Source organism: Schistocerca serialis, chromosome 2, assembly GCF_023864345.2.
Source record: "Schistocerca serialis cubense isolate TAMUIC-IGC-003099 chromosome 2, iqSchSeri2.2, whole genome shotgun sequence".
Taxonomy (NCBI): Eukaryota; Metazoa; Arthropoda; class Insecta; order Orthoptera; family Acrididae; genus Schistocerca; species Schistocerca serialis.
This window is the reverse complement of record NC_064639.1, coordinates 55,836,518-55,860,706: the sequence shown is the minus strand read 5'-3', so window position 1 is coordinate 55,860,706 and position 24,189 is coordinate 55,836,518. Positions and strand designations below refer to the sequence as shown.

Below are 24,189 nucleotides of genomic sequence, written 5' to 3'. Positions count from 1 at the left end.
GGTGAGAAACAGCGTGCTGTAATTGAGTTTCATATTTGAAGAGTTTATCTACATTTACAGCATCCTCTTGTTTAGTATGACAATGCCAGACCAAATATGAGTGCTGGGACCCCTGCAACAATCTGATACCTTGGTTTACTGTCATCCATCATCCTCTATACAGTCCTGACTTCGCTCCATCCAATTTTGATCTGTTTCCAAAACTTAAAGAACACTTTTGATGACCTCACTTTGATACAGAGGTGGTGATGTGGCTCTGTCAAGAAAGTCAAATATTCTGCAGGGACAGTATCAACAGACCGGTCTCTTGTTGGGAAAAATGTATTCATAGCCAGCATGACTATGTTGAGAAATAAATATGCAGACATGAAGAATAAAGATGTAGAATGTTAATAAAATTTGTTTTATTTAAAAAGCTTAAAGATTTTTCACATAAAAAATTTAGAGGCATATTACTTTTCAGAACTCCCTCGTATTTGTTAGTAAAAATGAATCAGCTTGTTATTTGTGGCTGTATATTTGTTTATATTGTCATGTTTACTAAAACTGTTTAATTTGCGTGTGCAGGGTTCATCGGGAAAGGATTTACAAGACATGTGAATCGCTTATGGAACTATCTTGTGAAAGGATTACTGGGAACACTAGCCACCATTTTAATATTTCCAGTTATATGTCTGTCTATTAGCCTCTGCAGTTTAGCAATTGCTGCTACAGCCTTTATTTGGTGAGAAACAGTTTTTAATATCTTAAAGCTTTCATTTTTGTCAAAATTATTTCTGTAATGGATCCCATAATCCCTCTTTGTCAGAACGTTGTGTCATTAGTGTACAATCGAGGAGTGAACAGCAAATGAGTTATGCGAGGAACTGCCATCAGCATAATTGATAATATAATATTAACCACAAAAAATATATTGATGCCAGAAACCTATGTAAATGTATGACGTGTGTAGCAGTTACTGGCATAAGATGGATATTTCTGTGGTCAGACCGAAAGCTTCTAACAAATCCTGCCCTTAACAGAAGCATTCAGATGCAAACCACGGTGTATATGATGGTCACACTCACAATGTAGGTGTAATAGGACTCCTTGTGACTATGATACTATAAGCCCTCGATGAAGCATTCTGTGAAAACTGCTAATGCAGAGCTCGGAAAATCGCTTGGGCTTTTATATGTGAGTGTGACTGTCATATACACTGGTTTGCACCTGAATGCTTCTGTTTAGAGCATGACTTGCTAGAATCTTTCAGTCTGATCGAAGCAATATCCATCTTATGCCCGTAATTTTCACTGTGTTCCCCAGGCCTTTTTTAGGGTAAATTCATCCAAAAGACAGAGTTGCAGAATAAACACAGTTACAGTTGAAACAGCTGCCAGTATAACAAAATACAGCAGCTTGAACAAAGCCAAGAATATTAAACAAAGATAATTTTCTGAGTTCAGAAAAAACATCAGAAGCCATTTAAATGAAAATTACAAACTTCTCATACCCACTCAGGAAACAGAAAAGGTAGACAGAATTTGAGCAGACTTGTTGTGTGTATCAAAAAATCACATTAACTTCACTGAAACTGAACAAATTTGTCTTGAGGATACAGCCTGTTATTCTATTACCGTAGAACCAATGAAAAGAAAGGGGGAGTGACTGTATATGAAAAACATGGAGTTAAGTACCAGATCCTTCAAGTTTGCGAATATTGTCTGGAAGAGCATTTTGAATGCTGTGGCACAATAATGGTTAAGTAAACCTACAAGACTGTAGTACTGACAGTAAACAGACTACTGGAAGGAAGCTTCCTAAGCTTCATAAAGCTGCTGGAAACATTTTTTAATGAGGTTATGCAGACTTCATTGGCACATTATTGTTTCTGGAGACTGTAATGTTGATTTTCTGTCAGATAGTGCTGACTGTGGCAACTAAGTTGTCGATTTCCAGCTTTGGATTATTTCCCGGAGGAAGATCCCCTTTGAGGATTGAAGGACATAATGCAGCAGCTACTGACAATTTGGGTTCTAGACACAATAAACTGCAGTGACTTGCCTGGTTTATCTGACCATCATGGTCAAATGTTAACAATAAAATTTATTGATCAGTTAGGGCCTACTCATAGAAGAAAAATATTGTATTGCAGAATCATGAACAATGACTCAGTCATAGTGCTTAGAGAGAAACTCTGTAAAGAAATTTATAAAGCAGACCATGCTTGTGGACACTTTAACTCTTTCTTGAACATATTCCTACAAAACTTTAAAACAAATAAGGGCAAAACTGAACAGAACCAAGTATAAGGGGTGGATGACTCATGGGATTAAGGTAGGAAGAGAGAGAGAGTTGCACAATTTGGAGAGAAAGCAGTAGTCATGATTTGAAACTCCATTACTATCAGTACTGTTGAGTCCTCCAATATGTTATTTAAAAATGAAACCTCCTGTACCACGTTCAAGAGAGAGATAGAGAGAGAGAGAAGGCAAAATGATTTGGCTACAAACACTGCACTCAGTAATAAACAATAAGGTACAGGTGCATTAGGTTTACTTGCACAGGCATTCTTGTGCCAGCAATGGACATCAGTTTAAAGTATGTAACCCCTGAGGAGATTACAGAATTCATTACATCACTAAAAAGCAATGATTCTGCTAGCTATGATGTTGTTTCTAGCAGAATATTAAAATGTTATGCTTACAGGATTACCCTTAAGCTATCTAAGTTATCAATCAACAATTCAGGGCACATTTCCTGATGGACTAAAATATGCTGTGGTAACACTCGAATACAAAACTGGAGATAAGCAACCCATCTCTGATTACAAATTGCTTCTAGTGTCTTTAGAAGTGTTTGGGAAAGTGGCCTATGATAGAATACAGACTCATTTAACTGACAAGACCTTCTTAATTGCCTTTAATTTTTGCTTTTATAAAGCAACTAAAAACCTTACAAATAAAGTGCTAACAGAGCTAAACAAGAAAAATTATATTGTTTTTTGGTATGCTCTGTGACATTGCCAGAAGCTCAATTGTGTGGATCACAAAATGGTATTTAGAAAACTAAAATGTTATAGCATTCCTTGTACTCAGATGGGTCAATACAGGGTCCACTCTCATTTTCAGTGAACACAAATTTTCTTTCAGTGACTCGAAAGTGCAGTTCAGAAACTAACATCTGCCGACGGCACGAGTGTACCGATCGAGGGTCCAAACTTGACCCTATCGGACACAACTGATCAGGCCTACGAGTGGTTCGCAGCTAACAGTGTGAGTCTTAGTCTCACACACACTTGTTTTGAATGAGCAGAAATGTTTCCTTAGCACCAGAAGTAGACATTAATGGCTCTACACTGAATGAACCACAGAGTGTAAAATTCCTTGGGGTTCAGAATGATAACAAGTTACAATGGCGAGTACATATGGAAAAAAAGTAAGGGTGGCACATTGTGCCCTCAGAAGTGTTGACCTAGACACAAGTTTGCATATTGTTGCTTTCTGTTGCCTTATGGATCTGTCTTCTGGAACAGTGTACCTAAAGTTAAAAAAAATTGTTTGTTCAGCAGTAAGAATAGTGTGTAAAAGTGCATATGTACCACTTGCAGGGCCGTCTAGTGAGAAAATTTTCATTAGTTCTTTTTTTGTTTCCCCCTTCTTTGATAATATTCTGTTCAAATTTCATGTCATTCCTCCCCAAGGGAGGAACTAGCAGCTAAAAGAGATATGATAGTGTCACCTAGTTTTCTATTTGTCTATCAACAACACTATAAAAATATCTCCAGAAGTTAAGTACTAGCCAGCAACAATTCTGTTTCCTAATTTTAAATGTTAAAGGCCTAACTTAAAAAAAAACTATGTGAACACCCCATTCTGTGACAATGTTGTATATTGCTGTGCAGACTATGATATCATATGAGGAAAGATACGTACGCTTGAACGGCTGAGGAAAGAAACTGTTGCAGTGCAACAGTTGGGGTATAACTCGAGGTATCATTAGATTTGTATGACCGGCATTTTGTTGCTGGCTTTACCTCAATTATCCAGCATAACTAAGGAGTTTGTCAAAATGAGGAAGTCAGAAAATCTAGTAGTCGGCCGCAGAGGTTCCAGTTTGAGCAACAGTTTTAATCCTACACTCAGTTTATTAAGCTCTTACTATCCATTTCATTTCTCTGAGCCAAAAGTGCTCAAGGACATAAATGTTTCAGAGAATGCTAGTGTGGTCAGTGAAAAACAAGTATGTATTGAAGGGCATAGTGAGAAAAAAATGGAATCATAAATCTGTCTAAATGCTTGAAAACTTACCATCTGTCTACCGTGAATATTTTGAGAAATTGACAGTTGCACAACATAAAGCCAACAGCAGTAAAGGCAATTTCAGAAATGCTTGAAGGATGGTGCAGCTGAGAATGCCAATGTTTGTGTGTATCTTACACATGTCAAACTCATTGTCAAGTAGGATTACCAGTGGTCTGAAAATTAGTTGTTATTGTGATCTCCAATTAAAAAACTGGTTTGATGCAGCTCTTTGTATTAGGCTATCCTGTGCAAGTTTTTTCATTCCTGCAAAACTGCAGCAACCAACATTCTTACTGACAATTTTTCACTTCACACTTACCTCCATTACAACACTGATGATACTCGATGTCTCGGTATGTGTCCTACCAACCGATTCATTCTTTTTGTGGCTCCCCAATTTAAATCAGTACTTTCCCATTATGTAACCTACTTACTGACCCGAGGGTCAGCATTCTACAGTACCACAACATTTCAAAAGCTTCTATTTTCCTCTCATCTGAACTGTTGATCTCCCATATTTAAGTTACGTACAAGGTTCCACTCCAGACAAGTGCCTTTGGAAAATACTTCCTGATTTAAATTTATATTCATTGTTAGCAAATTTCTGTTTTCATGAAATGCTTCCAGCAATTGCCAGTTATTTTGCCTCCCAAATACCAAAACTCATCAGCAACTTTTAGTGTCTCGTTACCTAATGTAATTCCCTGAGCATCATCCGATTTAACTGACTGAATTCCATAACACTTGTTTTACTTTTGTTGATGTTCATCTTATAAACTCTTTTCAAAACATTATCCATTCTGTGCAATTGCTCTTTCAAGTCCCTTGCCATCTCTTGCAAAATTACAATATCGTCTGCAAATCTCATAGTTTTTATTTACCCCCTGAACTTTAATCCCCATTACTGATGTCTCTTAGGTTTCCTTACTGCTTGCTCAGTGTACAAATTGGTCTCATTTTTCTCAGTGTACAAATTGGTCTTGCTTGTCGACTACTGCTTCCCTTTTTTGCCCTTTGACTCTTATACCTGCCACATGCTTCCTGTACAAATTGTAGATCACCATTTGCCCCCATCCCTTCCACATTCAGAATTTTAAAGGCTGTATTCCAGTCAGTATTATAAAAATATTTCCGTAGATCTACACATACTGTGAGCATTGGCTTGCCTTCTTTTACTTTATCTGCTGTGATATGTTATGGGGTCAATGTAGCCTTGTACATTCCTACAGTTCTCTGGAAACCAAACAGATCTTTCTGAGGTCAGCTTTTGACTGCTTCATACATTGCATTTTTATACTTTTTCCTTTCATCAATTAAATTCAATATCTATTGTGTTATCTAGAGTAACTCTCACTTAAGAGCCAAAACATTCATTTAACACAAATGAACTTCCTGTAGCAACAGATTAGGCAGTTAACAGACAGTGACTAGCCAAGATTGAGGCAAGGTGGGTTGCGGTAGTGAAGGACATTTTTGTAACAAGAGTTTCCATATGCATTTTCAGAAAAGCTAATTTTTGTGGGAAGAATTCATACGGCACAGGCTGCGAAGCAGGACTGAAATCACGTACACTCTCTTGGACTGCACGCTTGGCAGTAAGGTGGTCCTGCTGTCTCGTGGCCACAGTTTGGTAGTGGCCATTCTGCAGACAAACGGCTTGTTAGTGATCATGGAATGGTGCACAATGGTTGCAATTAAGTTGGTAGATCACATGGCTGCTTTGACACGTGGTCCTAACCTTGTTGGTGTGAAAGAGGCCTGTGAGAGGCCTGGAGTTGGCGGTAGTGGGACAGCGTTAGCAGGAATGGAATAGGTACAGGCAAACATATTTTGTAGTTCAGGTGGTCAACTATTGGATGAGGCATTGTTGGGGTATGGAGGATAGAGGGGAGGAGATTTCTCATTTCAGTGCATGGCGAGAGGTAGTTGAAACCCTGGTGGTGAATGTGCTTCAGTCGCTCCAGTCCAGGCGGTACCGAGACACGAGCGGGGTGTACCGTTGTGGTCCAAGAGTGTGCATACACGGTACAGTAGGTGATCGGGCAATCAAAGCATGAGACATCTGTTTGTAGACATGTGGGGAGGATAATTCAGTAAATTTGGAGAGGAACTGCTTGTCACTGTAGATGTGATGACCATAGGTGGGTAGGCTGTACGGAAGAGGCTTCTTGATGTGGAATGGGTGGCAGTAGATGAAATGGAGTCACTTCATGATTTTTAGTTTTTGTGTGGATAGAGGTACTGATTCAGTAATTTGAAGGTGGAGATTGGCATTGAGGAAGGCAGCTTGTTGGGCTGAAGACTAGACGAAGTGAATGAGGAAGAAAGTATTGTGGTTCCAGAGTAGGAATGTGTTTATGGTATTCTTGCCCTCAGTCCAGATCATGAAGTTATCAATGAATATGAAACAGGTGCAGGATTTGAGATCTGGGTTTCACAAATAGTCTTTTGCAGAATGCTGGTGTCCTGTGGGAAGTGAATAAAAAACGACATATAGATAAAATGGGGATTTTTCTTGGTATTTTGGTGATACTAATTGTTTTTTAAATATTTTAGTATGGGATGAGGAATTCTGCCTTCTGCAAGACACCTTTTCAGTTTTGTTTTACCAAGACATGTTTCAGCACTTTTTGTGCTATCTTCAGTGGGTTATTTTTTAATTTTCTTACTGTAAAATTGTTGTTACATATTAACATTTAGCGTAACTTGCGGTACATAGTATTTACAGTTGTGAATGAATATTTGTTGTAAAATACAGGGTGTCCCACGCAAACCTCTCCGACTTCTAGGACCCAAGAGAGAAAAACCACGGTAGATACGATAATGAAAAGTGCACCACATTGCATCTCAAAGAATTTATATTCCCGCATCAGAAGTGCCAAGTATCATTGCCAGAGTGCAGCATGGTTGCATGTAGCAAAAATGGCGTCTCCACAGCAGAGTGCGCAAGCAGTGATGTGGTTTTCAGAAACAAAATCACCGATTACTGTGCAAAGAAATTATCATTTTGTGTATGCATTTGATCCACCTGATATGAAAACAATTAAGGAATGGTATAGGAAGTTTCTGGCAACAGGAAGTGTTCTGAAACATTCTGGCAGTGCACATTTTGGAGTTTAAGAAGAGACAGTGGTGGACATCAGACAAACGTTTCTCAGAAGCCCGTGTAAGTCAGTTCGTCAAGCACATAGGCAACCTGATGTACCTTGATCAACATTGCATCATGTAGTTGACCAGCGTCTTTGTATGTGTGCTTACAAAGTGCAGATTCTGCAACATCTGACACCGAATGACAAGCGACGTCGACAACAATTTGCTGAGGAAATGCTGCAGTGTATTGATATAGATGCCAGCTTCCTGAAAAGATGTTTACTCTCAGATGAGGTAACCGTTCATCTATCAGGAAGGATTAATAGGCATAATGTTCGGATTTGGGTTCATCCTCATGCTGTCACTGAACATGTTCGTGATAGCCCTAAACTAAACGTCTGGTGGGGGCTAATGCCCTACAGGATTGTTGGACCGTTCTTCTTTGCGGAACAAACAGTGAATGGGTCAGTGTATCTGGACATGTTAGAGCAGTTTGTGTACCCTCAGATACAAGACTTGCAACCCAACATAATTTTTCAACATGATGGAGCTCTGCTGCATTGGTCAATGGCTGTTTGCAAGTTCCTGGATAGGAAATTTCCCATTTGTTGAATGGGACACATAGGACCCATTGCCTGGCCACAATGTTCACCCGACATAATACCGCTTGATTTCTTCCTGTGGGGGTTTGTGAAGGACAGCATGTATGGGACCAAAGTGGACAATATTCCTACATTGTGACATTGCATCACTAGTGCAATTGCAACAGTAACAGAGGAAATGTTACAAAGAACTTGGCAAGAAATTGAATATAGGCTCGATATTCTTCATGCTACAAATAGTTCACATGTAGAGGTGTATTTATGATAAATAAATCAATTCTTTGAGATGCTTGCTCTACAGTGTGGTGCATTTTTCATTGTTGTATCTACTGTGGTTTTTTTTCCCTTGGATCTTTGAAATCGGGGTGGTTTGAGTGGGACACCCTGTATTATACATCATTTGTTCATAGTTCACATTTGAGATATGCATTAACAACCTGATGCACTGTGTGTTGTTTATAACATTATGTTGAAAGTTATAGTTACAGCTTAATTGTCAAAAGAGTGGAGGTATGCATTAGTTTACATACCATACATGATGCTATTGGATACTTATGTTGGTAGCTAGTCTGCTCATCTGCAAACAGAAAAATGTGATTTTTATTTTTCTGTTTATTATGCTTTTACTAATGGAAATGGGTATATGTCACATTTTTTGTGTGCAACTTGCAGCTTTAATATTGTAGTGTTTTTTCATACATTGTTGGCAGGGTAAATAGGCTGATTTAGTGACCTATGGTCGCTTGACAATGCACTTTCTACAATTTTTTAAAACATGGGCAGAGTTTGCACCGCCATTATGTGTTGTTGTGGCTGTGTGGTATTCATTTGTTTTGTAGTGTGTTTGGCTGAGTGAGGCATGCAAGTTTGAAGGGTATTTGACATTTGTGATGTTTGGGACTGGAGCAGAGTGATGTTCTGTATACCTGGTTCTGAAAATCCTGCACGTTTGACCCACAGATTGACAGCAGTTGCAAATAAGTCGGCATAAGCCGGGCTGGCTGTATTTGTCAGTGTTGGTGGTACTTCTTCCAAGACTGCTTTGTATTGTGGTTCTGTATGCTATGTTGAGTCCTTGCTTCTTTAGTATATTACCCACCCTATGTGTGACTTTGTTGTTGTAAGTCATTACGTGCCATTTGACGCTTACTGTCTGCTGATTTGTTGTGTGTTGTGTTGTGTTTGTTTGTCTGTGTGTTTTATGGTTGTGTGTTGTTTGTTTTTGTATTTTGTGGTTTATTTTGTCTACCCTCTTTGCATCATATCCATTCTCCTGTGCAATTTGTTTTATTATGTTCAGTTCTTGTATGTAATCATGTTTCTTCATGTGTAGTAAATATCTGAAGCTGGTTTCTTTGTGAGTTATGGGGCGATTGGATTGGTTATGAATAATGGTGCTGGGTTTGTGGGTTTTCTGTAGATTGTGAATTCATGTTGTTTGTTTCTTTCGTGTATGGTGAGATCTAAGAAATTAAGTTTTCCATCTGTTTGTGTTTCAGTGGTGAGCTGCATTTGTGGGTGGAAGGAGTTTATGTTGTCATGAAGTTGTTTTATGCGAGGCTGTGTTTCATCTATTAAGCAAATTATGTCATCTACATATCTGTACCAATATATTATGTTGTACTGTTTTGTTTATATTATTTTGTACTGTTTTGATATTACCATTTTGTCAAAGATTTGTTTTTCTATCTGATTGAGGAAAATGTCAGCTAGAAAGCCACTGATTGGGGGTCCCATGTGTAGTCCATCTTGTTGAGAGTAAAATTTGTTGTTGAAGGTGAAGTAGTTTTGCTCTGTGTTGAGCCTGAGTATGGCTGATATTTCTTGTATGTTTGTTGTTGGTATGTTTCCTTGTAGTTGGAAGTTTCTTTCTATCATGTTGATGGTTTCTTCTGTTGGGATGTGTGTGTACATGGAAACTATGTCGAATGAAATTAATGTTGCTGTGTTTGGTATATTTTCATTTCTCATTTTTTCTATTAAGTAACTTGAGTTCCTTAGACTTCTGTTTTCAATGTATTTGTATATTGTCTGTAGCAGAGTGTGTGTGTGTGTTTTGCTAAGTAGTTTGTTGGCACTTTGGTAAAGTTTATCAATGGACATAGAGGTATTCCAGCTTTATGAACTTAAGGCAATGATTTTAGCGTGGGGGCCTTGGGATTTTTCTGTGTCATTCTTTTGATTTGTGTTTCTGTGAAACTTGTTTCTATGTTTTTCAGGGTTTTCTGTAAGTTACTTTGATATTGGTTTGTTAGATGACTTTTTAACTCTGTGATGTTGTTGCTTTGGATGAATTCTAATGTTTTGTCGATGTTTCTTTATGACTATGATCAAATTACCCTTGTTGAAAAGCCCACAATCACCAGCACCAATATTCATAACCAATCCAATCACACAAAAAAAAAAAAAAAAAAAAAAAAAAAAAAAAAAAAAAAAAAAAAAAAAAAAAAAAACGAGCTTCAGATATTTACTACACAGACTGAACAAAATACCCATGAACAAACATGATTACACACAAGAACTGAACAAAACAAATTGCGTAGGAGAATTGATACGATGCAAAGAGAGTAGTCAAAATAAACCACAAAATACAAAAACAAACAACACACAACCATAAAACACACAGACAAACATACAAACAAAACACAACACAACACGCAACAAATCAGAAGACAGTAAGCAGCAAATGGCACATAATGATTTACATCAACAAAGTCACACACAGGGTGGGTAACATACTAAAGAAACAAGGACTCAACATAGCATACAGAACCACAACACAATACAAAGCAGTCGTGGAAGAAGTACCACCAACACTGACAAATACAGCCAGCCCGGCTTATGCCGACTTATTTGCAACTGCTGTCAATCTGTGGGTCAAACGTGCAGGATTTTCAGAACCAGGTATACAGAACATCCAAGACCACTGAAAAGCCATAGCTCACACACAACATTTGCAGATCTCCTGATAGCACAACAACACGTAATGGCAGTGAAAACTCTGCCCATGTTTCAAAAAATCTGTGAAAGTGCATTATCAAGCGACCATAGGTCACTAAATCAGCCTATTGACCTCACTGACAACATATGAGAAAACACTACATCATCAAAGCCATAAGTTACACACAAAAAACGTGATATATACCCATTTCTGTTTGTAAATGCATAATAAACAGAAAAATAAAAATTACGTTTTGCTGTCTGCAGATTAGAAGTTGTAGATTTTGTAGCAGACTAGCTATCTACATAAATATCCAACAGCATCATGTAAGGTATGTAAACTAATGCATACCTCCACTCTTTTGCCAATTAAGCTGTAACTAGAACTTTTGACATAATGTTACAAGCAGCACGCACTACATCAGGCCGTTAATACATATCTCAACATCTAGTTTTCAGTTGTGGCAAGACTGTGGGAACTGGTGTACATTGTGTGGAGGGAGGTTGTGTTGATAGTTGTGAGCAGGGCACCAGATGGTAAAAGAACAGAAACTGTACACATCAGTTTTCTTTTCCATTTTTCTGAATGATAATATTGTCAGCAACTTGGACCAATGAGAGGTAAAACTGATTGTGCAATTTTTTTTGTACCCTAGCTATATTGGGGACTGCACAGATGATATTGTTCCAAAAGTCTGATGGTGTGTACAGACTTGTAGAAGCTGCAGACCGACTAAATAATCTTTTGGTTGCCACTGCTCCAATGATTTTAGAAATTCTGAAGGAACATTTTCATTGTCTTCTGTCTTATATGCTCACAAGTCTTCCAAAGCTCTGTTAAGCTCTGGCTCTAATGCTGTATCTCCTATGTTTTCAGTGCTCCTTGTTTCATGTCATTTAGACACTTTTAAGTTTAAAAAAGACTGATTGTTTTCTGATACATATTGTTATTTACATTTGATAATTTAGTGATACTGAAAAGAGTTTATTTTCTTTGTTAGTTCATATGCATGTGATTGTGCATATGTCATAAACATACATAATAATTTTCAGTTGTGGCACAGATGAAGACAATTAAACACAACAAATAAGGAAACTGCCAACTGAGGACAAAAGAGGTGAAAATGTCATAAGTCAAATTTTACACAGTCACAGAGGAAATCAAGAATAGGTTGAAAGAACTAATAACTGACAGCAGACATTTATTTGGATGAAAGATGAAAATAAATAATTTTTCTGTGTCCCGTAATAGGATTTAAAAAAAGAAAGACTATTAATGAATATATAGTGTGTCGTCAAATAACCTGTGCCAATGGAGAAAACAGGAGAATATCACAAAGGAAGCTTAATTTCAACATTTCAGTATAGGTGCAGAGTTTCATTTCATCAAACTATTTATATAAGTAGTAATTGAATGCAATACTTTGTAACTCAGTTGATATCTCTGACTAGTGTACTGGTCGTGGGAAATGTAGATTACATCATATGTAAAAAATATGATGGATGAATATTTTTAGCAGCAACTGCAACCATTTGATGTAATTTGTCCAATAGCCTGTTTCACTGAGACAGAAAGTGTCAAGTTGTAACATGTTCTGACTTGTCAGTCAATGTCCAGAGATGCAAGAGTGACGTTATGTTTATCGTATCTGTTGCGCATCATGGATTTCAAACAGCACATTAAGTTCTGTTTCAAGTTGGAGGAAACTGTCAATGAGACTTATGAAATGTTGAAATTGGCGTATGGGAAAAATGCTGTAACTGAATACTGTTTCCTAGTGATATGCGCGATTTACAAGTGGAAATGAGTTGGTGGAAGACTAGCAACACTCAGGACTTCCAGTAGCCTCTAAAACATACAAAAAGTGGCAAAAATTATTTGTTCAACAGGCAAATAACTGTTAAAGAGCTTACCAAATAACTTAACATCTTGTACAAAAGCTTACCAAAGAACTTAGCATCTTGTACAAGTCCATGCAAAGCATTTAAGCAACAATTTGCAAATCAGACAAGTGAGTGCAACATTGGTTCCAAGACTTTTGAATGATGAAAAGAAAGAAAATTGTGTGTCAGTTTGCTTGGAGTTGAAGGATTGGCTTCATTCAGATCCAGGCTTAATCTCCAAACTTGTAAATTGACCCTGAGATGAAAACTCAGTGTTTCTGATGGAAAACCAATGAATCTCTTCATCCTAAAAAGGTATTCAGTCCAAACAGAATATCAAAGTTATGCTCATTGTTTTTTATGTTGAGGGCATAATGTGATTGGAGTTCCAGGGGAAACAACTGTAAATATCGAATTTTTCAGGGGCATACTGCAACATTTGTGGGCTATTTGAGAATGATAAATGGGCCAGTGGCTTCTTTCTTTATTGCAAAAATGCACTGAACCATCTTTCACCGTTGATTCATACGTTTTTGGCCAGAAAAAGTGTTCCTGTCTGTTCACATCCACCCTACTCACCAGATTTAACATCAGACAACTTCTGATTCTTCCCAAAAATTAAAACTGTGCTTAAAGCAAAACATTTTTAAACTATTCCTGACACTGAGATGGCCACAACACAGCAGCAGAATGCCCTTCCATAACAAGCCTTCCAGAAATGCTTCCAGTCATGGATACAATGTTGGAATAAGTGCATTGCTAGCCAAAGACAGTAATTTGAGCGTGAGTAAATCAGATTCCATGTAACCTTATCACTTTGCTTCTAATGGAAGTATTCGCTGTATTTTTCAATCACACCTTGTGTTTTTTGAGTGTTGACAATACTGAGTAGTAGAGGGGTATCCCCTGACCAGAGTGAGCACTGTAGGAACATGGTAGCACATAAATTCATTTTGTGATATACAGTTTCTCGGAAGATGACAGTAAGAAATGCCACTAAGTGCAAGCCATGTGCTGTGATCCACTTCTTACTCACAGAAGGAATAACACCTTCTGAAATCTTTTCATGGATGAAAGTGGTTACGGTGAAGGTATTATGAACACAATGAGTGTGTTTAAGTAGTGCAGGAAGTTTAGTGGAGGCAGAATAAATGTCCACGATGAATAGAGGCATGTAAGACCTGTTTTGACTGATGAATTAGTGCAAAAAAATCGAGGAAACTGTCTGTGAAGACTGCTGATTGACAGTGGATGAAGTTTGTGTGTGATTCTCACAACTCTCCAGAACTCTGTCATACGAGACACAAACAGGAATGCTGGGATACCAGAAACTGTGTGCAAGATGAGCCCCAAAACAGCTAACAGAACAGAACAGTACAAGATAACCTGGTCAATAGCGCCTGTGAGTTTCTTGAGTTACTTGAATTGGAGGGCGAGGATTTTCTGAACTCTGTTGTGACGGGAGATGGAATGTGGGTGGCGTCAAACCAATGCCCCATCTACAAAAAAATTAAAAACCACAGTTTTGGGAAAAAAACCATTCTGGGAACAAAAAGGCATCATTACGGTCGAATTTCTGTCTCGGCAGGAGACTGTCAACGCTCAGCGATATTGTGAGGCCCTAAAAAATCTCAAAACAAAAGAAGAGGAACACTGATAAGAGGATTGAGACTGTTACACAAAACAGATCCTCACACAGCCTTAGGAATCAACACACTCGTGGACTCATTTGGTTGGGATGTTTTGGAGCACTACCCCAGTATACCCATGACTTGACGCCTTCAGATTATCATCTTTTCACCTTTGTAAGGCACAAATGAGTGGAATAAAATTTTCAAGTGATGAGCAGGTGCAGAAAGATGTTCTGAAGTGGGGGAAAGAGCAGGCAGGAGAGTTCTTCAAGGAAGGTATAAAGAAGATTGTGCCACAGCTCAGCACCTGAACTGACCAGGATGACAATTGTGTGGAAAAATAGTTAACAAGTGCATCAACAATATCCCGTATTTTTTTCTTTTTCAAATACATTTTTTTCTAAAAAAATTTAGAAATCTAGTACACTTACATTCTGAAAATGACTTATTTGTGTGTATGTGTGTGTGTGTGTGTGTGTGTGTGTAAGAAGGAGTGAGGGTTGGAGGTTGGGGTAGGAGGGAGAGTGTGAAGGTACGTAGGTAATTCTTAACTAGGAATATGTTCCGTTAGCCTCAGAAGAAAATTCATATTAATCAACACACTCTTTTGCAGGATGCCAATTGTTACACTGTGCTTACACATATTTATGGTATTAGTGTACGACATGGACAGCCCCGACAAAAGCAGAAATCAGTACTTCATTATTCTGGAGGCTGTGCTGTGGAACATAGGTATCCAGGGCTGCTTCCAGCCTGCACTGGCTCTGTTTGTAGCCTGTGTTGTGTGTCCTCTCATCTCACTAACAATTCTTACAGGTCAGTAAATTATAGTAATGAAACACAAATTATAAAATACATTAAGAGTGTCATTATCATCCTTAATTACTAATATTAGTTAATTATCTATTAGCTACATGGACTGGATTTCAAACATATCGTCATGTAAGAACTCACCTTTTTATACTCTTCGACTTGCATCACAGATTTTGTAGATCAGTAGCAGAGGATATTTTTCGTTCTTTTAGTGTTACTAAATTGCCCCCCAGATGGTCAATAATATTCACAATGATGTTGCACAGTAATACTATGCAATATGTCTCTACTTTGCCCTGAGGAAAAAAAAAAAAAAATGGTGGATGAAAATTGGTTCTGGGAGTGTCAAAGATTACTTATGAAAATTTGTTGAGAGAACTGAAATTAAACGAAACAAAAAGATTATTATAACTTTTTACGAGTTGATAGTGCAACTTTTGATACAGTACTGGAAATGATTGTTCCCATATGCAGGCATGTGTGTATGCTTTCGCCCACCCCCAGAATCTTGTGTACAGAGATTTTATTCATTACAAAATTCTCATACACTTCTAGAAGTGATTTCCTGTAATTCTCCTAGACCTCTCATGTAGCCAAATGTGATTGCATGTATGATGGCAGTGATAGAATAGTTGGGTTGGGTTGGGTTGGGTTGTTTGGGGGAAGAGACCAAACAGCGAGGTCATCAGTCTCATTGGATTAGGTAAGGATGGGGAAGGAAGTCGACCGTGCCCTTTCAAAGGAACCATCCCGGCATTTGCCTGGAGTGATTTAGGGAAATCACGGAAAACTTAAATCAGGATGGCCGGACGCGGGATTGAACCGTCGTCCTCCCGAACGCGAGTCCAGTGTGCTATCCACTGCACCACCTCGCTCGGTGATAGGATAGTATGGCTTCAACAACTGCCACACAACTGATGTGTGGTGGCTTTAAATATCAAAGTAAATAACTGTAAAAAATCTTGAATAAGTAAATGCCACACTCTGTCATGTCATCTATAAAATTTAGTTCTTGTGACTTGACACTTCTCAAAACTGGTCAACTCTTTTATATAAAAAAATGGCAATTTTAGAATTTTAAGCCCCCTTTCCTCCCCCCATCCCCCTCCCTTATTCTCGATAAATTTCTGCAGACTCACATAACCCCCATGATCAAACAGCAGAACACTACAATGAGAGATGCGGTTTCACCAAATCAGTGCTTACCTATTATATTAAGATACTGTTTCACTGGAAATTCTTTTGAAGATTTGAATTTAAAAAGTGCAGTTTCACCTCAATGTATTTGAGACATAGTTGCAGCAATGTGTCATGCAACAATATGTGCACTAAAAGATTGTATTTGTGTAAGTAATTTATAAACACACATAAACACCTGTATATACTTTTTTCTGTCATCGGGTTGACACTGTAGACTTGTACCGTTGGAGTAAGGAGAGGCCGTGGCTGGTATCCTCTTTCTATCATACAACTGGACACATATATTAATAGGGTTCTTTATTGACTTAAACAGGAAGCTATTTAACTTAACATAGTCCAAATGTTGCGGTACAAGCTCTTCCGTAATAGTTCACTTTAGCCTCACTGCTGGTGAAGTACAAGTCCTGCTATGCTACTACGTACACTAACTACTCTGGCTGTGAGGTACCGACTGACTCTGAGCTAGAGGAGAGGCTGAGCTAACTGTGCCCGTGACCCCTATCGGGCTGCGACAGATGACTCGACTCGGTGACTCACCGGGTGACTGACCGGGCCCTCCAGACCGCAGTGGCAATCTAAATACTGGCGGTCGAGAGGGCATCAGTGGCGCGTTACTTGGAAGTCTGTCTTTGGCCCCACTCGCGATGATGCACTCACTCCAGTGCCTATTATCGATCTTATTGCAACCTCTTTCCCACCTGGAGTGCCGGCACCAGCTTACGCCGGCACATTCCTCCCGTCCAAAATGTCACACCGTTGTCACGTAGTGAGGCTGTGAACGACAACGGGGAGGGAGGCAGGATGCCGGATATAGAGATGAGCTGGGAGGCGTAGCTGTGGAGGACGGTGTACTCCCGACAGTCCCCACTGTCTGCCTCGTGAGGCAAAAGGAACATCCTCCGGAAAACTGCTGCCAGGACACACAACCGAGCCCGAGGGCACGTCTCGGGGTGACGACGGCAATGGCGTCAGAAGATCCGGGTCTGTGGTGTCGACGAGCAGGGACGGCGGAGGTGAGGGCGCGTCGTCCGTCCGCTCCTCCTGGGTGTCCTGGTAGCATGAGTGGGTGGCTGCGAAGGCCACATAGTCCTGTGAGGCCGTGCACCTGGGGAAGAAAAGCAGCAGAATCACGGGGCAAATGACAGACACGAATCTCGTTCTGGTGGCGGTGCTGCACACCTTCAGGACCTGCAATCAAATACGTAAACGAGCCAATGCATTCCTGGACCACGCCTCTTACCCAGTGCCCACAGTTGCCATAAACCCAGAAAAGAATGAGATCATGTGGCACAGAGTGAACTTGCGGACCGTCGGTGGTGCCAGATGCTGAGGTGGGTGTAGCGAGTGTAGCAGCATCTGAGGGTGGTGGCCGTGCAGAAGTTCCACCAGTGATGGTCTGTCTCTCGGATGGGCATGAGAAGAGAGTGATAGGAGGTGAGAAAGAGTTGCAGTGCCTGTTTCTGTGTGCGGGCGGTGTGAAGCTTGGCCACCTGTTGTTTAAAAGTGTGTACGAAGCATTCCGTGCCCTGCGAAGTATGGCGCTGTCGCGCTAACTGTTTAGTGCGAACAATTCCCCAATATCATTGGTGGAGCAATCGCAACACGTCGTTTTGTGACACATCGGTTTGGGAATAAGCAAATACGATTATCCAATGTCTTTTTGAACTAGTATCACATCTAATTGAATTGAAAGGGTATGCCGACAAGCAAAGTATCGACGCACTACCGACTTTTGGATACTGTTCCATGAATGAGGTTGAGATGTACGAATGTAATGCAACAAAAGCTTGAGATCTAAGTGTGCTTCCGTGGCCTGTGCAATTTTTCTGTAGTACAGGGGAAAGGATTCCAGCAGTTGAGAGCCCTGCATATCGATTTGGCAACAAGATGCGGCAGATGCATAAAATAAGAGTGTGGGCCAATTGGAAGGTGGCATAGTGCATCCGCATTGCTGTGCTTTACTGTAGGTCTTTGCACAATTTCACACTGATACTGTAGAAGCAATAAAGCTCATTATTGCAATTTTTGAGCAGTGCGTGTAGGAACCGGCTTTGACAGATGAAACAAATACTGCAAAGACTTGTGATCTGTCACTAAAAAGAACTTGCAACCGTACAAATAGTGATGGGATTTGGTAGCACCATACACAAAAGCTAGAGCCTGTTATTCTTTTTGAGAATAGCTGCACTGAGTCTGAGTTAACAACTTTGAGGCAAAAGCAATAGGTTTGTCTTGTGCACCAATTCTGTGCAAAAGCACAGTGCCGATTCCGTAGGAAGAAGCGTGAACTTGCAAAACTACCAGCTTGGCAGAGTGAAAATGCACTAGACATCCGTCACTAAGCAAAGCATTTTTGAGTTTCTGTAATGCGTTTCGATAGTCTTTAGTGTGTACAAAAGGTACATTTTGCGACACTAGTGGAATGGAGCTGTGATCTGAGCGGCATTCTGTATGAACTGATTGTAGTAACTTATGTCATCTCATCTTGTGTAGCAATGACTGCAGTTCAGGCACATTGCGAGGAATGGGCAGGTCACGGATTGCAAGCAAATGAGATTGGAGGGAGTGCACATCCAGACTGTTTATCACATTACCAAAGTACAGTTGTTTAGTTCAAAAAAAGTCACAAGTTTCGAGACGACGCTTGAGTCCTGCTTCTGACAACACTTGAAAAACAGTATACAAATTGGCAATCTGTTCCTCTGGTGTGCAACCTGAGACAACAATATTGTCAAGGTAGTTTGAACAAAAAAGCACATTTGCAGTCATCTGCTCCAAGTAACGTTGAAAAGTGGTGGGTACAGAAGCAATGCTGAAGGGCAAACACAAATACTTGAATAGTCCTAAGTCTGTATTTACAACGGACACTTTCTGTGATTCTTCATCCAATGGAATTTGCAAGTAGGCGTCATGCTAGTCTATCTTAGGAAAATAACATCCTGCACCAAGCCTGTCTGTGAGTTCCTCAGGTCGAGATAATGCATAAGTCTCAACTACTGTCTGTAGGTTGACTGTAGACTTGAAGTCAATACAAAAGCGAATGTGACCAGAAGGCTTAGGCAGCAATACAAGAGGACTTGCCCACTGACTAGCTTGAATGGGAGCAATTGCACCATTATCCTGCAATTCTTTCAATTCACAGGTTACTTTGTCTCTTAAAGCAACTGGAATGGGGTGGGCCCAAAAAAACTTAGGCCGTGCATTGTCTTTCAATGTAACATGCGCTAGAAAGTTATTAGCTTTTCCCATCCGTCTGTAAATAGTTCAGGAAATTCTTGAAGCAAGCCAGTGACACTGTCTTTTTGGTGTGAATGTAGAGACTGACAGTACATTGTCATGGGTGCTAAGGCCAAACAAATCAAAGGCATCTAAAATGAAAATGTTCTCACTGTCTGTTGATTTCAACACAGTAAAATTCACTGTCCAAGTGTGAGATTTGTAAGTGGCAGGCAAACTACACTGTCCAAACACTGGAATTTCTTTGTAAGCAGCGAGGTGCTTTCTAGATTTAGAAGGTGTGGTGACTGTAACTGTTCATACATGGCACAATTAAGCAAAGTTACTGCGGCACCTGTGTCTAACTGAAAGTTCACGTGATGGCCAGCAATTCATAATTAGACAAATAGTTTGTTAGAATGTAGGGTGAGAAGGAGGCACAACTTTAATCTCACTTTTGTCAGAATCTGTTGAAGGTTTAGAAAACACAATGTTCACTGCATTTGCACAAGCCTGTTTTTTCTGGGAGTGGGCAAAATTGGCATTTTTGTGCCGTTGCAAACAAACTGCTTGGACATGGTCTTTTTTCTGACACATGTAACACGTTGTATTATGTGATGATCAGCCTTATCTGTTATGGTGAGCAAAGCATCTAGGGCAAGACTTCACTAAGTTTGCAGGTTTGTTTACCTGTCTACATGGCTGTCAGCACAGCTGTCTACATGCTCGTTGTTGTGGCTACCTGGGGTGGTTGCAGGCAAGGGGCGACTCGACCCGACAAGTTGGGGCCTAGTCAAAGTTATCGGCCACTAAGGCACCTGAATAATATTGCTCTAAGTTGTGCAACACTTTAGGGAGTGATGAATCAAAGTGCTTTAGGATCTATTCCCATATTCTACTATCAGGGACATTGAATGTTATTGCATCCCGTATCATTAAGTCAGTGTAAAAGTTGCCACAACTACACTTAAATTTACACTTCCTAGTCGTGCCCTTTATTTCTGCGTACCACTGATGGTACATCTGTTCCAGCTTTTTCTGCAAGTGAAAGAACTGATATCTGGCTGCAGCTACGTGGACTTGCTGGTCATAGATCTTGGTTAATGCAGCAGTTACTTGCTCATAGCTGAGTTTGTTGGGAGGTGTGGTTGGAAGTAGTTTCTGTATTAACCTGAACACTGGGGACCCTGTAATCGAAAGAAAGTATTGTAGTTTTACAGTACCTTGTACTTGATGAAATTCACAATGTGCTTGGAATTGTGTCAGGTATTCTAACTATTCGTCTTCTGTGTTGTTAAATTACCAGAATGTTGGTCTGCTGGTTGGTGGCAAATGTTGGGCCAGTCGGGTTGTCTGCTGGGCAGCCTACGAAGCTTGTGCAGCCAGTAATTGTTGTACTGTCGTTAGTAGGGCAGCAGTTTGTTGGTCCTGAAACTGAAAAGCTTGTGTTAGATTCATCACATTGTCCATGTGTGGCCAAGATGTGGGACCAGTGGGTGGAGGGGCTGGGCAGCCATGGTTTATGCAAATAAGTTGTAGCAAAAAGAAGGAAAGCATCAGAAAAGAGAAATTTGATTACTTCTGTGGCTCACCACCTGGAATGCATGCAAGAACAGAACAAAAATTAGCAACTATAGATGAGCACCCCTGCAAGCTAAAACACAAGAGAAGCAAGCAAAATCTGTACTGAATTATACTCGTCACTGGTTTTTGTGTTGCCTCTTTGCCACTGCAGGCTTGTACCATGGGAGCAAGGAGAGGATGTTGTGTGGTGGCCAGTATCCTCTTTCTATAACACAATTGCATGCATATATTAACAGGGTTCTTTATTAACCAAAACAGAAAGCTACTTAACTTAAGATAGTCCAGGTGTTGTTGTAAAAGCTCTTCCGCAATAGTCCAGGTTAGCTTCATTTGTGGTGAAGTACATGTCCCATCATGTACACTACTCTGGTTGCAAGGTACTGACTGACTCTGAGCTAACTGCGACTGTGACTCCCAGTGGACTCTCAACTTCTTTCCCGCCCGGAGTGTTGGCACCAGCTTTCGCCAGCCCAACTTTTATTTATAATTTTGCGTTAATTACATTTTTTAACCCTTTAACTGCTCTGAACATGTTTACACGCACCACCAGTCCTTCTACCTGGTACTCTGAATATGTCTACGCCCAGACCAGGTAGAAGGATTGGTGGCAAACATAAACATGTTCAGAGCACACAGGGACAGGTACAAAGGTGCGTGCATTAACACTTCCAGAGCAGTTAAAGTGTTAAATATCTTTCCTTCTGGCTTAGGGTACCATTTCCTGTGTTCTCTGAGCAACAAATCATACAAATTAACATTTCTGTTTTGGTACTTATTTTCCCTAAAATACAATGCTGTCAAGATTTATACATTTCAACACACACTAATAAGAATGATCTTTCATCTAATTTTATACTGAGTTCCAGCACAATGTCAATGATTAATGGTGAAAACAAAGATATCTAGCAACTGTAGCATGCAAGAAACTAGGAAGATTGTTGTGCTTACAGATGACACAGTAGTTCCAGGCACTGCAATATATTTCAAAAGTTTTTGAAGTGCTCAATATTGTGCAACCTCTCAGTGTCATCCCTACACTTTCACTATTGCTGCACATTCGGAATTATTGTGTAATAATGCCAATCAGCTAGAGGTCACTTAAGCAACTCTAAGATGCCCCTTTCATTTTTATTAGCATAGGTAATCAAGAGGGAAACAAATAGTTCATCACTGTTGTGTATACACATTCCATGGAGAAGCAAATGAGAGCTGCTTGAAAACTCTGAAGATTGAAACATAGTAGCATTGCATGATCAAATAGAGTCCATTAATAAAGCAAACCAATAAATTTGCAAAGGAAAACCAATAAATAAATAAAGAAAACCCATGAATATATACATTAAACCAGTTAATATGTAAAGAAAACTAATAAATATATAAAGCAAACCAAAAAATATATCAAGAAAGGTGGTAAATACAAAGCATGTTCAGAAAGTACATGTACTGTGATGATAATCGGCTGTGGATTTTTGTTTTTTGAGGGTTGGCAACACTGATTGGTAGAGGGAGGGGAGGGGGGGGGGGGCATCCCCTGACCAGATAGAGCATCACAGGGGCTCAGTAGTACATAATCTCATGGTGTAATGTCCATTTGTGTGAAAGATGTTGGTAAGAAAGCCCACCAAGAGCAAGCCATGTGCTGTGATCTGCTTCCTACGGAATATTTTTTTTTTTTTTTTTTTTTGCAAACCAAAACGGTTTTACAGGGAAGGTATTATGAACAGAACAAATGTGTGTTAATTGGGTAGGGAGTTTAGTGGACGCAGAACAAATGTTCATGATGAACAGAGGAGTGGAAGACCCATTTGACTGATGAGTTGGCACAAAAAATTGTGGGAACTGTTTGTGGAGACTGCCAAGTGACAGTGGATGATACAAATAAAACACAGATATGTAGGCAGAATTCCAGAAACATGATGATACTTTTATGTACAGAAAGTAACCCTGCAGGTTGAAGATCATTGGGTTAAAGAATAACATAGAAATAGTACAAAGTAAGCTTCATAGGCAAAACTGGTTTTAATGTAAACTTGCAAAATTACAATGGAAGGAATTACAACATGCAATAGCAATGACATCAAGTGAAGATTTTACTTGAAATCCATCCTTTGTTAGCTTCCTTCCCAACAGACTCCACTGTCTCCTCTCCAGGCCCAGCTTCGCTCACCTGATTGGTTCCTGGCTGATTTACGATTGAATGTTCACTTTGTCTCATTGCTACTGTAGCCTGTAATTTCTGATTCCTTCCATTTAATGCTGCTATTTTACACTAATTATCAGTGTTGCTTATGCAACCTTTGTAGTAGTAGTAATAATAAGAAGAAGAACAGTAATAAAATATTTATATCTTGTGTCTGGTATTATGTACAAGGTGTCGATCTATGTATATCTGTTGTAGTCTTAACCATTGAGTAGGCATGCAGGTGACATTTCATCCAGCAATTTCCTATTTTTTACGTTGTCACCCACACGGTTTGTCCACAAAGGTGAATTTATTCAGCTTCGAGATCCACGTTAGGGGTCAGTATTCACGATTGTTGTCGGGGTGTATAAAAATAAATTTATCCACGTTGTGCGCTCCGGTTGACAGTTGTCACCAACACGGCTGTCGGTGCTACCATTTCCATTTCTGTTCATTTTTAAATTTTCTTTGAATCTTTGCAGTCCCTATTACTTTTAATATTCAAATGTCTATACCAAACAAAAAGAAGGAATATTGACTAAACTTCAGATCCAACAACATTGTTTGGTTGGTTTAATAAACTTGCTGATGCAGAGGAGGATCTTGTCTTCTCTGATGATTGTGAAGGTGCTCAATGACCACCACTCAGCTTCCGAGCAAGAGCTGTCACATGATGAAAAAGAGGATATGTCAGTTGATGAAGCAAATGAAACAATATTATGAAAAGGAAAGTTGGTACTTACCATATAGTGGAGATGCTGAGT

General features: G+C 39.6%; 1 protein-coding gene across 2 annotated transcripts in view; it reads left to right on the top strand.

Annotated features, from left to right (window-relative positions):
* LOC126456757 (uncharacterized) overlaps window positions 1-24,189 on the top strand; it is a 783,002-nt gene that overhangs the window by 658,377 nt on the left and 100,436 nt on the right. For both annotated transcript variants that reach the window (XM_050092505.1, XM_050092504.1), the window contains 2 exons: window positions 568-724; window positions 15,044-15,246. In XM_050092505.1, the coding sequence (XP_049948462.1) occupies window positions 568-724; window positions 15,044-15,246 (360 nt within the window). The remainder of the gene's footprint in view (window positions 1-567; window positions 725-15,043; window positions 15,247-24,189) is intronic.